At 38.7% G+C, this 14,881-nt stretch overlaps 1 protein-coding gene across 1 annotated transcript in view; it reads right to left on the bottom strand.

The window, feature by feature from the left end:
* Nucleotides 1–14,881, bottom strand: part of CAND1 (cullin associated and neddylation dissociated 1) — a 50,742-nt gene that overhangs the window by 5,373 nt on the left and 30,488 nt on the right. Inside the window, exons 8-11 of the mRNA XM_004700470.4 lie at nucleotides 11,193–11,485; nucleotides 8,768–8,909; nucleotides 6,860–8,353; nucleotides 5,952–6,047 (exon numbers count right to left, since the gene is read on the bottom strand). Coding sequence (XP_004700527.1) covers nucleotides 5,952–6,047; nucleotides 6,860–8,353; nucleotides 8,768–8,909; nucleotides 11,193–11,485 — 2,025 coding nt within the window. The remainder of the gene's footprint in view (nucleotides 1–5,951; nucleotides 6,048–6,859; nucleotides 8,354–8,767; nucleotides 8,910–11,192; nucleotides 11,486–14,881) is intronic.

The following is a 14,881-nucleotide window of genomic DNA, read 5'->3' on the forward strand; positions in this document are numbered from 1 at the left end:
GTTGAACAATGTCTAGAACTTGCCTATTACTTACATGGAGCTATTATTTACCATTACGTGGTCTCAACATCACCACCAGCAACACTTTAAAATATATGGGGGAAAAGGGAGAGATGTCAGAAGACTTGGCTTTTTAAAATGATGAAGCTTTAGGTTCCAGGTACCATAAGTTAGTAAACTCCAGGTAGATGCTCAGAAGGTCTACATTAAAGCAATAAAGTTTCGGAGATAATTAAATGTGTCCAGACTCATATCGTCGACCCTACAGGACAGGGTAGAACTGCCCCTGTGAGTTCCTGAGAGTGTAACTTTTTACGAAAGTAAGGAGTCCATCTTTCTCCTTCAGTGGCTGGTGGTTTCAAATTGCTGACCCTGCATTTCACAGGCCAACACATAACCAATATGCCACCAGTGCTACTAGGTTTGTAGTAAAGTGGTTGTTAATTCCTTGACCCCAGAATGCTACCTAACTAGTGGTGAATGTCAGTCACAGACCCTGAATTAGATCAAAATAACTACCTGCTTGATTAACAATAGCAATGATGCACTTTGGTGGACTGATGTCACCCAGGAATGAGGTATCTAAGACCTGGAATAGGCCTTTGTCTCAGTTTAAAGAGAACTAAAAATGTACCTTACTGTACCAAAGCAAAAAACTAGGTGGGGAAAAAGGGGGATCTTCTCCAATACATGTTTGTGTTCTTACATGTTTACGTATTAGTAATTACTTCTGGGTCACTGCAAAAGCCCTCTATTTGGGCCGGCGTGCCCTTTATTGTGAACTGGCAATCCCCTTCCCTCATTCCTTTACATGTGCCACCACCACTCCCCTCCCCTTCCTGAACACTGCAAATAGCACGCACAGTGCCGCTCCTCTGCCAGCCCTCCATTCCTCCCTGCTGACATGCCCTTTCCCCTAGTTGCAACGAGACCGAAAATGGAGTTCTGAGGATTTTTGAGTCTAACTAATGCCAGGATGTACGAAGGGTACCCCCCCAAAACTGGAATTTATCCTATGTATTTAAATTTTTTTTTCCTACAAACAACCTTATCACCTTCAAAGTACTCGCCATTACACTTAATACATTTGTCAAATCTGCAATTCCATTCTTGGAAACATTTTTCAAACTCATCTGTTTGGATGAGTGACAGCACCTTCCTCATGTTTTTTCTTCTTCACCTCTTCTACATCGTCAAATCACGGTCCTTTCATGTACCTCTTCATTCACAGAAACAAAAGCAAGTCGCACAGAATAGGGTCAGGTGAGTAAGGTGCATGGGGCAAGAGAGGCATGCTGGGTTTTGCCCAAAAAACTGGTGCACTGAGATAGCAGCATGAGCAGGTGCATTGTCGCAATTGGTCGCAAAGCCAGTCCCCCGCTTGCCACAAGTCAAGCTTTTTTTTGTCCCACACTGTTACATTATCTTTTCAGAACCTCTAAATAGGAAGCTTGACTAACAGTCTGACCTGGGGAACAAACCCCAAATGCACTACGAGTCGACATTTCATTCATTCATTCATGAAGTTGATGGATGTCCAGAACAAGGTTTGTCATCAATTGACATTTCATGTTTTTTGAAACAAGAAAACCACCTGTACACTTGAGTTTTCCCATAGGGCTGTCAGTTTAAGTTGTGTTCATCATTACAACAGTTTCTGTGGTATTTTTCCCGAGCAGGAAACAAAATTTCATAGTCACATGCTTTTCTCTGAAATCGGTCATCACAAAAAGTTGAGGTTCAAGTGAAACTGCTTTTATGAAAAACTTCACTGTGACAGCGAAAATCTTCCCAGGTGACAGCACTGGGTGCACTAACTCAAGAGAAAAGTTTTTCAATGCTCACCTAGTTGGAAAAACACATACTGTGAAAACTTCGCCCAGCGGATTTTTTGCTGGCTCTTTTGGGGGGTTGGTGGTACCCCCTCACATTTAACCAGTGACGGAAACTCTAAAATACAGGGACGCTATAAAATCTTAGAAACCCTAAAAGCCCATTCTTATCTGTACTGAAACAGTTATTGGTGGTCATTCTGGTCTATCTCCTCTTGGTCCTTCTCAAATTACTCTACCCAACAGTACCTACAAGTTGTTTCCAACTTACAGATGTTCCTGAAGATCCCCTTTGGGAAGTGGAAGATGTTAAGTACAACAATAAAGAATATAATAACAGCTTGAATGAAATTCACTTACATCTAAGAGGAAACTTTAGGCCAGTTTAATGGATCAATCATATTTTCTCTATTTACTAGTTATTTTAGGTCACTCTCAACACACACACATTACCAAATAGAGTTGATTCAAAAGTGAAGACTATTAAACATAGTGAAAGATAACATTTTTAGAGATTTCAAATTTTAAAAAAAGGTGGGGAGGAGGGACCAAAGTCAACAAAATGAATTTCAATTGTGTACATACAGTAGCAAAGAGTCCTGGTAATGATATCATTAAGTGTCGGACTGCTAACAGCAAGATTAGAGATTCACACCAACTACTGGCTCCAGTATAGATTTAAAGTCTCAGAAACTCTTGATTAAGTCCCTATAAATTGATGGCAGTGGGCCTGATTTGGGGGATTATACTTGGAAGCAGCAGTCATGAAATCAAATGTCATATTGTCTTGGGCATATTTGCTTTAAAAGACCACTTTAAACAAAAATAACTTCCAACTCACAGTGACCCTAGAGGACAGGGTAGAACTGCCCCTGTGGGTTTCCAAAACTGCAAATTTTTACTAAAAAGAGAAAGACTCTTGATGAAATGGACGTACACAGCGATGACAACAGCAGATCAAGCATAACAATTGTGAAGATGGTGTAAGACCGGGCAGTGGCTTGTTCTGCTGTACATAGGGTTGTTATGAATCAAAACCCATTTGACAGTACTAATAACAAATCGTTATGTTATTATAGATGTGACAAAGAGCCTCATCTGTCTCTCACGGGTTTGAACTGCTGACCCTGTGGCTGGCAGTCTAATGCATAAACCACTACGCTACCAGGGTTAGAAGGCATTAAAGAGGTATAATGTCATTTTGAGGGCTAAGATCCAACTGATCCAAACCATGGCATTTCCAAACACCTCATATGCCTGGGTATAGTAAGGAAGACTGCAGAAGAATTGATAAATATGAATTATGGTGTTGAGGAAGAATATTAAATATAATTTAATATTAATTATTAATTAATGTTAATATTAATGTTAAACAATTCTGCCTCAGATGTAAAGCCACGATTCTCTTAAGCAGCCAAGATAACAAGACTTTGTCCCATGTACTTTGCACATATTATGAGAGTCCATAAGACTATCACGCTTGATCAAGTAGGTCAGAGAAAAAGAGAAAGTCCCTCAGTGAGACAGACTGACACAAAAGATGCCAACAAGGGGCTTAAATGGCAACAATTATGAGGAGGACCCGTGAGTAGATAGTACTTTGCTCAGCTAGAAGGAAGGTCACTGAGTTGGAACTGACTGTGCTGTACCTAACCACAAATGTAAAGAAGCCCTGGCAGCCCAGTGGTTGAACCAAAAGATCAGTGCTCCAAATCCACCAACTGCTCCCTGGTAGAAAGATTTAGCAGTCTACTGCCATAAAGCTTGAAACTTCAGAAACCTCATGGAGACATTCTACTCTGTCCTACAGTCATGGAGTCAAAATCAATTGGAAGGCAATGGGTGGTATACATGTAAAGACACATTCATACTTTAAGAAAATCTAATACAAAGGCACACGAAGGGGAACGCTTATTTAACAACAGTTTACATGGCAAGTGAAAACTAAAATGGTAGTTATATAATCTGGTGTCAATGAGAGGACTGAGAGTGAAGGGGTGGAGTCTAGTCTGTTAATCAGATCATAGCCAACGAGGTCTCTGTGTGGGCATGGCCCTCTCCTGAGAATTCTGGGAACTCCTGGATTTTCCTGGACATATTCTCTCTCGGCTCACTCCTTGGAAGATGCTCTACTGACAAGATACATGGCACTCACTGATAGAACCCATTCCCTGGGAACTGGTTCCCAAGCCACATGTGGCTCCCATGTCACTGGATCCAAAGACTTTCTACCCACTGGCCTGTGATCATCTTGCATTCGGTGTCATTGCATGTGTTTTGAGAGTCTGAAGGGGACGTTATAAATTGGTATCAGACACGTGGGCTAATACCGGACTTATGGCCTTGGACTGAACTGGATTTGGATGCTCTTTTAATGTACAATTACCCTTTTATAAAACTCTATCTACACGAATCTCCCTGGATTTGTTTCTCTAGTCTACCCAGAGTAACTCATAACATTTATGTAAGGAATCTTTATTTTGTTAAGAGCACATTATTTTCGTCTTCACAAGACCCAGCCTGCTCTTGGTAAACTTCACACTCAGAACAAAGCACAGAGAAATCAGGGTTTATAATAATACATCAGAATGAAGATAGTGAGGGGGAAGGGCTTTGGAAACAATGTTAAATAAAGACTATATGGTGGTAAAACTGAGGGACAGGAGGAGAATATAATGCAGCTAAATCATCCATTCTCATAATTACAGGTCTGGGAAGCTGCCTCTAGTGGGGGAAGATCCTCACGGTGAGGAGCTATAAATAAATCTTAATATACATTCTCATGACTGGACACAGTCCTTCCAATAACCCCCCCATAAAGGAACAATCATAAAGGAGCAACAATACAGATGAATCATTTCTGGGCCTGACTACTTCACTATGTCTGAGGTTATCAAAAGATAAGAGCAACTGGGTTCTATAGCCAAACCACTGTAACTGTAGCAACCCCCTGGTGAAGGCTCCCCGGTGGTGGGTTTGAGGTCAACTAGCACTAGGTCAAGTCAATGACTCATCTCATTGCTTGTTTATTATGCTACCCTTATATTACCCATTGACTATGTACAATGTTAGCTGTATGATGTGTAAACCCCATTATATATACCTATTGGAAAATATTCTTAGTCCTGACATGGGACGAGGAACCCCCGTGGCCTGCTGTCTCTAATATTTTCCACAATCCCAACTCGCTCCTGAGGGCCCATTCAAGTAATGGGGCTCCCACACCCCAACAACATTTGTAAATGAGAAAACCAGAAATACTTACGGTAGGAAAAAAAAAAGACGTATTGAGGCCTAAGATAGAGCTGACTTCTACCTCCAAAAGGACTTATAAAGACCCTTCTATTAAGGGAGACTTGAGACAGTGTCAGACATGACAAAATAATAATAATTTATCAATTATTAAGGGTTTGTGAGGAAGCGGGGTAAGGAGGGGGAAAATGAGGAGCTGATACCAAGGGCTAAAGTAGAAAGAAAATGTTTTGAGAATGATGATGGCAACAAATGTACAAATGCTTGACACATGGATGGACGGATGGATGGATTGTGAGAAGAGTTGTATGAACCCCCAATAAAATGATTTTTTTTAAAAAGACCCTTCTATTAATAGATTCTGTAACTTAAGAGCTTAAAAGGAAGAAATCCACTGCTGATGATTGATTTCAACTCATAAGCAGTTATATAGGACAGAGTAGAGCTGCTCCCTAGGGTTTGCAAGGCTGCAAATCTTCATGGAAGCAGACTGCCACGTTTCTCTCCCATGGAGGAGCTGGTTGGGTTCCAAGCTCTGACTTTTGTTCCCAAACACTGACCTTTCAATTAAGTCAAGAACTTTAAACACTGTACCACTAGGGTACCTCAAATAAGATATAGAATCCAGTCATGATATACTAATGCAGTCACTAGAGTTATTTGCAAAATCACTGAATACATGGGGTGACAGGATATATGCAAAAGTACTCAATCAAACTTATAATTATCAATTGTCTTTGTAATGAAACAATGATCAGATCCTTATAATTACAGTCAGTTTTCAATTGCTGAAAATTTAAAGTTTCTAGACAATAATAACTCTTTCAAAATAGTAGTTAACCAGTACACCTTTCCCCCCCCACTTACCTATGCAATTCTTTAACAGTGGATCAATAGGTTGTGGATGATCAGAAATTGTAAATTTAACAGCTGTAACCACTGAGCTTCGGGCATACGAGGAGCCTAATTAAAAATAAATCACAAGTCTCTTGGTATGTAAACAAACAAACAAAAAGCTTCATTCAAACCCTAAAAATTCTCTTTGGCCATGAAGGGCATTCCTTCTTATTGCTCTTGGGGCACAGAAGAAACAAAGTTGACCAAACTTGGGAAAGAAAGAACTCCATCAGATTTCAAAAGAACTAACGTCCTCCGAGAAGAGAGACAAAAGGAGCAGCAGAGCAGCTACTCCCCACAAGAGGTAAAATGATAATGTGATCACAGAAATTTTGCTAAAACTGAGAGCAAGTGCTAAAACTGAATGTCCATAATTTCCTGCTATTTGATCAAAAGACAGCTAAACATCTGAAGACTCTTCTAGGAACCTGCATTTAAATTAACTTCATTCAACAATTTAAAAATGTAAGGTGTAACAAGCTCCTAATTTAAGAGATATTTATTTTTTAAGACCAAATAGTAACATTAAAATAAGACCTTACAAATTAGAACAGATTTATTTATCAACTTAAACCCAATTCTATTTAACAAATGTCATTTACATAAGGCTCCATATCATAATATAGTAGTAACTTTTCATTATATACCATATATAATCATGTATAAGCCAAGTTTTCATGCACATTTTTAATGTAATTTTTTGTGGTAAAATTAGGTGCATCAGCTGATATTCAGGTCAGTGTATACTTGAGTATATATGGCACTCAGCTTCCACATGTAACAAAATACAGTCATATTCTAATTTCATTAGGCACCAATCAAGGCAATAAACTGTCAGTAAAACAAAATTCTTTACATCAGAAAAGCTGAGTACCCACCTGATATCAAGTAACCCTTAAGCCGTGGCAGGAGTGTTTCTGGATCAATCAGAGTGAGCTTGCCGAGACATTCAGCAACAACATTTCTAGTTCCTTCTTCTGCACATTCACAGTGCTTTAGCAGTAAGGCCCAGATATTTTCGACATAGGGTTTCAGGCCTACCACTGATGCAGAGCTAATGATCTCCTTCAATGAATGAAGCAAAAGATACTGCCTCTTAGGTTGACTGGTTATTTCTTGTAAGACAAATGGCAGATACTCAGGAAGGTTGCCCACACTAATGCTGCCTAATGCATAGGATGCAGCCGATTTAACTTCTTCACTAGGAGATGAGAAAGCTTCTAAGATTACAGATTTCAGTTCCAGTTGCCCACTTAAGTCAATATGATGTCCAACTTCTCCCAGAGAGAGCAGAGCTAAAAGACGAATGGAATCCGTAGACCTCGAGTTCTTGACATCTTGAATAAACTGACCTACTACAGCTGGCCCCTCTTTAGGACAAGCTCGAGTAAGGGCAGCTACACATTTGGCAATGGAATAATACGACTGCTTGTGAGTAAGAGCTGTACTCTGAGAGTAAACTGGACCTGTCAGCATGCGCAGCAAATCCATGTAGCCTAGGTTATTTGTCCCAGTGACAACCAGAGCTTGGAAAAAGTCTAGCATGGCACTAAGAGCTCCTCCCTGCAACAAGGGTGATCTCACGAGTCCAATGAGTTCATTGAGAATGGATCCACTTATCTTTGAAAGGGAAGAGGGATACACTTTTGCCAAGGTGGTAAGAAAACTGATAGCCATCTGAGAAACATGCATATCACTTTCACTGATAAGGGGTGGGAGCTCATCTAGAACCGCATCAATCATGGCAGCTGTCAAGCTGTCGCTGTAGTTTTTAATGAGAATATCAAGGGCAGAAAGGGTACCCAGTTTCAAAGCTCTCTGGTTTTTCCTGAGAAATGAAGCAAGGATAGGAACCCCTTCTCCCAAGACAGGCCTCAAATCTATCTTCAAAGGTGAGCCAGCAATCAGAGTCAATGCTTTTACTGTAGTTAATCGGGTAATCTCATTCTTTAGTCTCTCCAAGAAAATCTGAAGTGTGTTAGGCAAGTCAGAACCCAAATTGTCTCCTAGGTTGCAAATAATTTGTCCCATACAGGAAATAGCCCTTTCCTTGACCTCCTGATCAATGTCAGCTGCTTTTAACCTCTTAATGGTACAGGTAAATAAATCTTTGATGTAAGGAGTTGCTTCAAAGGAGGAAGGCTGATCTAAAGGACGGATGACTTTGACAAGCTGTTGTGTAACAAGAAGTGCTTCTGATGTAATCTTGTAAAATGGGTCTCCAACGCAAGCCACCACCGGAGGGACCACAGCCGGAACGTGAGGGTGGAAGACTTGAGGGGCGTGGTTACAGAGAACTACATGCAGGCAGGACAAAGCATCGATCTTCAAGTTCGATGAGCTTGATTTATCATTCAATGAGAAAATGATTCCTAAAATGCCAAACAAAAGAATCCCAATCACGTCTGTGCATATTCAAAGACAAGCCATCAAATTCTGCTAAGCTTCCACCTTCTAAAAGCCTGCAACAGTAAAAATTCTTCAAATCATAATCACCATCAGAGAAACAATTTTTAAACTTTTACTTGAAAGTGTCTATTTCAGGAGCTCAAGTAGATTAAAAAGTTAATTCCATTAGGGAACTCCCAAAAGTTCTTAGAAAAACGGAATTAAAAGATTAGGAAGATTTCCAGGAACTTTTTAAAGACCCCTTGTATGTGCAGACAGAAATTGCGAACAAACTTTCCTTTTGAAGAAAACAATTATTTCAAACTTAGATAAGGCTTAGTAAAAGAAAAAAAAAATCTATAACCAGCCCCCAAAGGAATTTATTATTACTCTCATACCTGGTACAAGTACAGGAATGTGTTGCGTTAGAGCCCCAGGCAATACATTTACCAGTTCGGTTAACATGTTAAAACAGCACTGTCGGGTCTTCACACTTTTTTCTTTCATCTGCTTGTGAAGAGCTTTAACAATGTTAGGAACCTGCAATTAATTACCACATACTCATTAGTTGGTTGGCACTAGTATTTCCCACAATATATTAAACATGAATTTGGGGGGAGGGGAGAAAGGGAAGAATGTATTTTTATAAATTAACTTCATAACCTCAGCTATGAACTGTTACTGCTAATGAGAACATGTGAACAAAGTTTGCTGTATGTTATTAACTGCTCTCTTATATTTATTTGCTTGATACTGGCAATAGAAATCTAATTAAATAAGATATTATGATATCTAATAATCAATTAGATATTTTTAACTAAAATTGTAGGACATAATTTATAAATGGTACATTGGCAAAAATAGTGCAGAAAACCCTTAAAGAAGGGGAAAAAGACACATTATGGAAAAAGCAACCCTCAATAAGTTTTTTTTAACCCTAGTCTGATGTTTAAGTGAAATCATTCTTACATCTCATAATCTGTCAGTCAATCATACCAAGTAGGTATGCCTCAGATACAGAACTAAAAACTCCAAACCAAACTCACTCCCACTGAGTCGATTCTGAGTCATAATAAAGAGCAGAACTGCCCCTGTGGAGTTCTGAGGCTAGAGCTCTGAACAAGACCGCTTAGCAGTCTCTTCTGTGGAGCAAGCTGGTGGGTTTCAACTAATGGCCTTGCAATTGGCAGCCCCAAGAGTAACCCACTATACCACCAGGGCTCATAGGGTATAAAAAAAGCTTAGAAAATTCTTCAATAGAGCAAAGGCAGAGATTTTTAAAAAATACACAGATTTAAACCACAATTGAACAATGATCTAAAAACTACACACAAAAGCAAACACCTAATTTACCATAAGATCATCAAAACTTCCACACTATTTACTGCTCTAAATGTTATCAGCAGTTTCCATACACTAATTTAATACCTTATGTCATCATATACTCTACCTCACTTCCTCCTACAATTAATGTTAACTGTTATGACTAGGTTTATCACTGCACTACTTAAACAGTATATTATATAGATCAGTGGCTCTCAACCTGTGGGTCCCGACCTTTCACAAAGGTTGCCTAATGCATCCTGCATATTAGATATTGCATTACAATTCATAACAGTAGCACACTTACAGTTATGAAGTAGCAACGGAAATAATTTTATGGTTGGGGGGAGGGATCACCACAACATGAGGAACTGTATTAAAGGGTCATGGCATTAGGAAGGTTGAGAACCACTGCTATAGATGTTCTTGCTCCCATAGTTTAAACACTTAGTCCCTCTCAACTGTTGCATAATCTCTAAAAAGGAATACACAGTATGTAGCCTATAGGAATGCTACAGAAAATACAAATGAAATAAAAAAATCCCAACCACATACAAAATAGTCAACAAACAGGAGTTTTTAAGCTGTTATGTTCAGGAGCTTGGGGAAAGTGTCTTATAATACAATAATTTATTAGTAACAAGAACTGGCACATATCACACATTACCTGTATGGTAGGCACTACACTAAATACTCTCTGCCCACATCCCTTCTGGCCACAGGCAAGGGACTTAAGCAGTTTCACTATTTTAACAAACCTGACTGTGGTGGATCAAACTATGGTATATTAAGATACTTGGTCAGTTGACCATCTTGACCCAACCTAAATTTGATCTAGGCTTAAAAATTTCTTGCATGTTCCATGACAGAAATATCTTCTCTGGCTTTTAAAATTTTGTTGGTGCGCTTTTCTTTTTATAATCTTTATATTATTATTATTATCTTTACATCTTTAAATTACTGACTTTCTTCTTCATACTTCATTTTGTTTTTATTTTTTATTCTTATGTTAGGTTTTCCAGTTTATGAAACACAGAAGGAATGGATGAAAGGGGTGGGGGCGGGGAGGGGGAGGGAAATGGATGGCAAACAATGAATGAAATGGCAAACGATGCCATTTCTATGTAAATTCTTCGGACAAATGAATTTAATGCGGTTTAGGGGGAAAAGTTTCTATAGACTAGGCCATTATGCAAAAGTGGGGGATGATCACCTCAGACCACAAAATAGAGTAGCTGTATCATTTACATAACTGCCAAGCCACTGTCAATCACATTTGTTACTCCCAGATATGTGTTGTCAATGCACGTAATAGACTGGCATAAATTTTTGTTTTTTACTATTTCAGTGTGAAATGTCAGGTGATATAGCTAATAAATGAGTAGAGATGGTCTATCTCTCCAGCTCTATGCTTTCTCCACTAAGGTTATATATCAAAGTATAATTTACAATAAAATCACATTGATTATCTTGACTTTCTAACTATAAATCTAAACAAACCTGACTCTGAAGCATTGTCAAAGGTGTCTCTCCTTGTTCCATGGCATCAGGGTCACAAAGCCAGCTTTGCACAGGACGAGTTTGCTTTAAAAGGGAAAGGTATGCATGGAAAACATCTGCCTTTACGTTCTCTTCCCGCTCTTTAAATCTGGATATTAATGCTGGAGAAACGGTCTTGTAGAATTCTGGAAGCATTTCATGTCTTGTGCTAACGACAGCATCCAAGCACTTAGCAGCTGCACGTCTCACTTTCCAACTCATGTCATCATCATCACTGTATTCATCATCACTCCCTAAAGAAAAGTTTCATTAGTTAACCATAAGGAAAGTATATATTAAGAGAGAGATACTGCATGATTAGTTTTCTAGAAGGAAAAAGAAATCTATTCATTTGATTTATGACTAACGTGTTTCACTGAATTTGTTGAAGGGCTCTTAGGAACAAATATGAAGACTGCATACACTCATGTATAAGCCAAGTTTTTCAGCACATTTTAAATGCCGTTTTTGTGGTAAAATTAGGTGCCTCAGCTGATATTCGAGTCGGCTTATACTCGACTATAAACGGGTTCCAAGATTTTATCTTAATTTTAACAAGTCTTCCCATTTGATAACACAGCAATCTTCTCCAACCTCTTTTATGCTAAACCTTAAGCAATACACCAAGTATACGCAGTTAAGAATTGCATCTCATTTATAATTTAGTAGATAGGTCACTTTTTGGAGTGCGAAATTTGTAGAAATTATCTCCTTCTAATACCATCATCAGTGAAGTAGTTGGGTAGCATAGTCAGGAAGATGGCAAAAATACTAGTGGTTCTCAGGAAAAAACCAACAACTACCGAACACTTTTGTTATTATTAGCTAAGGCTAAAATAAAATCTAGAGAGAACCGGGTGTTGGAGTGACGGCATGGGACAATGTCATCTCTTTACTGGTTTACATGCCAACTGATTTTTCTCCATCTGTCTCCTCACACCCACTTTGCTATGAAGTCATTTCCAACTCATGGTGATCACATGTACTTCAGCAGAGTACTGTACCCAATAGGCTTTTAAATGGTGGCTTTTCCATATTAGATCACCAGGCCTCCTTCCAAACCTCTAGTACAGTGGTTCTCAACCTTCCTAATGCCGTGACCCTTTAATACAGTTCCTCATGTTGTGGTGACCCCAACCATCAAATTATTTATGTTGCTACTTCATAACTAATTTTACTACTGTTATGAGGTGACCTGTGAAAGGACCCCCTTTGGGGGTTGCAACCCACAGGTTGAGAACCGCTGCTCTAGGTGAACTTGAATCATTCTAATATTTCAGTTTAATCAACCATAGTAACCATATGGACCACTCAGACTTCCTCCGTTAGCTTAGCAAGAATAAAACATAGCCAGTCAATATCAGCCTAATAAAATTCAATGTTTTAATCTCCAAAAGATTTACTTAATTTTGACTAAGTCCATCATAGGAAAACCCAAGCAAATACTACTCAACCGAAGACATAAGATTCATTTACAAAAACCCACTTTCAATAGAAGTTGGGAAGTACAGTCAAAGCAGGCCATCTTAAAAAAAAAAAGCCATCTACTTAAAAGGAAATCAAAGTTTTAATGTAACAATAAACTAAGATATTGGATTCTAGAAGTGCAGGTCCTAAACACTGAAAATAGCTCATTAAAGGATTTGTGTTAACACCATAGACAGAAATAATATAATCAGTATAAGCCACATAACTAAGGGCTTACACAATGCTGAGAGTTATGCTAAGAGGATAGCCCCAGGTCGGAAATGTATGAGAGGAAAAGGAACGAGGTAAATCCCTAAAGTTTTTTGGTCCAAGGCAAGTAAGTAGAAGCACACTGCCATATACAGATCGAAATACCTACAGAAACAGGCTGAATGGAGGGGAGAGAACCTCAGAGAACGGATTTTTGACATTTAAGCAGCCACACGATCAGCTGGATAAATCTGGACTAACTCAACCTGAGAATAAGAGTGCTACAGTTAAGCGTCCATTGATTGAACTGTGGGATATATTTAAGTTTAGTGGTCAATGTTATTAATAACTGGACAAAAGACTGCGGAGAAGCAACAATGACAAGGCTAGGAACCAGGACAGTATGGTACCCTAGAAACCAATTAAGAATGAATAATGAAACACACAGGTCACTGGTCACCTTTTTCTATCATTAAACGAGGGGGTTCAAGAAAGAATGAGAAAATAAGCTGGAGTCTGCTCTTTTAAGGAGTTCTATTGCAGAGGAGAGAAACTAGACAGTAGCTACTATGGGGTCAGCAGAGGTTATCTTAGAGTTGTTTTCAGTCATTCTCATCGCTCTAACGGTGCAGATGCCATAGATAAATCTCTTCATTTAGAGAATCAAACCAACCACTTCCGTGAACCATCCCATTTGCCACAAGACAAGATTTATATGGTGCCTAGCTATGACCATCGAGGAGCCCTGGTAGTGCAGGTTACAAGCTGGGCTGTGATCCGCACGTTCAGCAGTTTGAAACTACCAGTGGCTCCACAGGACAAAGCCTGGACGTTCTACTCTTGTAACTGTTACAGTCTCCGAAGTCCACAAAGGGTTGCTTGCTATGAGTCAGCACTGACTCGATGGCAGTGACTGAGCGACTACCATTACTAAACACTTAGATGAAAGATTCTCTATGAGAATCCTATCAAAAGGAAGAAATGAAGAAAATCTCAAATATTCATGGAACCTAGACTTTCTGAAGCCAAGGACAGTAAACAGGTAACTAAAACTATTGCCATGAGATAATCTTTAAACCATAAAACAAAAGTATTCCAAGATATTTTCTAAAGCCAAACAAGAGTGTATGTAGCAGCTTTAACTAATAAAGAATGCCTTGGGCATCACATTCTTTTAAAGAACTATATGGGATCAAAGTGAAACATGGGGGTGAGTTTGTTATTAAGGGAGGAAAACCTCAGAAAACCATAGCTGCAGAACCCAAAAAATGTAATCACCACCAAATTAGATAGACAGCTTGTGTCTGTTTTGCAATGCACATTCTAAACAACATAAAGAATCAAACTAAAAAATACTGTCCACAACAGGAAGCCCACGTATGATATACATAGTAACTTACCCATTTAGAATAGATCTATTAAGATACTCCCAGTAAAAGTACAACCAACTAAACTTGTGTAGCCCCCTACTCCTTAAAGCACTGTTCCTTTTCCAGAAGAAAACACAAGCCACTGAATTATGACATCAATCTTAGCTTCACAAATAATGTAAAAGATACTCATAAAATGAACATCTATTTATAAGAGCAAGCTATTCGCTTTTTAAAATCAACAAACTGCTCTGTGTTATTTCACAGGTACAAATGGTTTTCATAGAACCATTCTGAGAAAATTTTAAGAACAAAATACATGTGCTGATCAAGAAAGAAATAGTGGCGTAATTTTTTCCTGTATAGTAAAAAGAAAAAAAGTAAATTGTATTGCCCACTTTTAATAAAAAAGGCATTTTCCACATCCTTAACTTTTGTTCCTAACATGTAGTTTTGAAAAGTGTTGTGCATAAAGCAAGACACTAGAGGGTAGACAAATATTAACTTCAGTGAAGGGCAAGATGAAGTTGTTGAATACAGCACTTATAATCATTTTTCTCTTTTTAAATAATTTTATTGGAGGCTCTTACAGCTCTTATATCC

The sequence above is a fragment of the Echinops telfairi genome, unplaced genomic scaffold (genome assembly GCF_000313985.2).
Source record: "Echinops telfairi isolate 266 unplaced genomic scaffold, ASM31398v2 ScPeMD7_2;HRSCAF=8, whole genome shotgun sequence".
In the NCBI taxonomy this organism is placed as follows: Eukaryota; Metazoa; Chordata; class Mammalia; order Afrosoricida; family Tenrecidae; genus Echinops; species Echinops telfairi.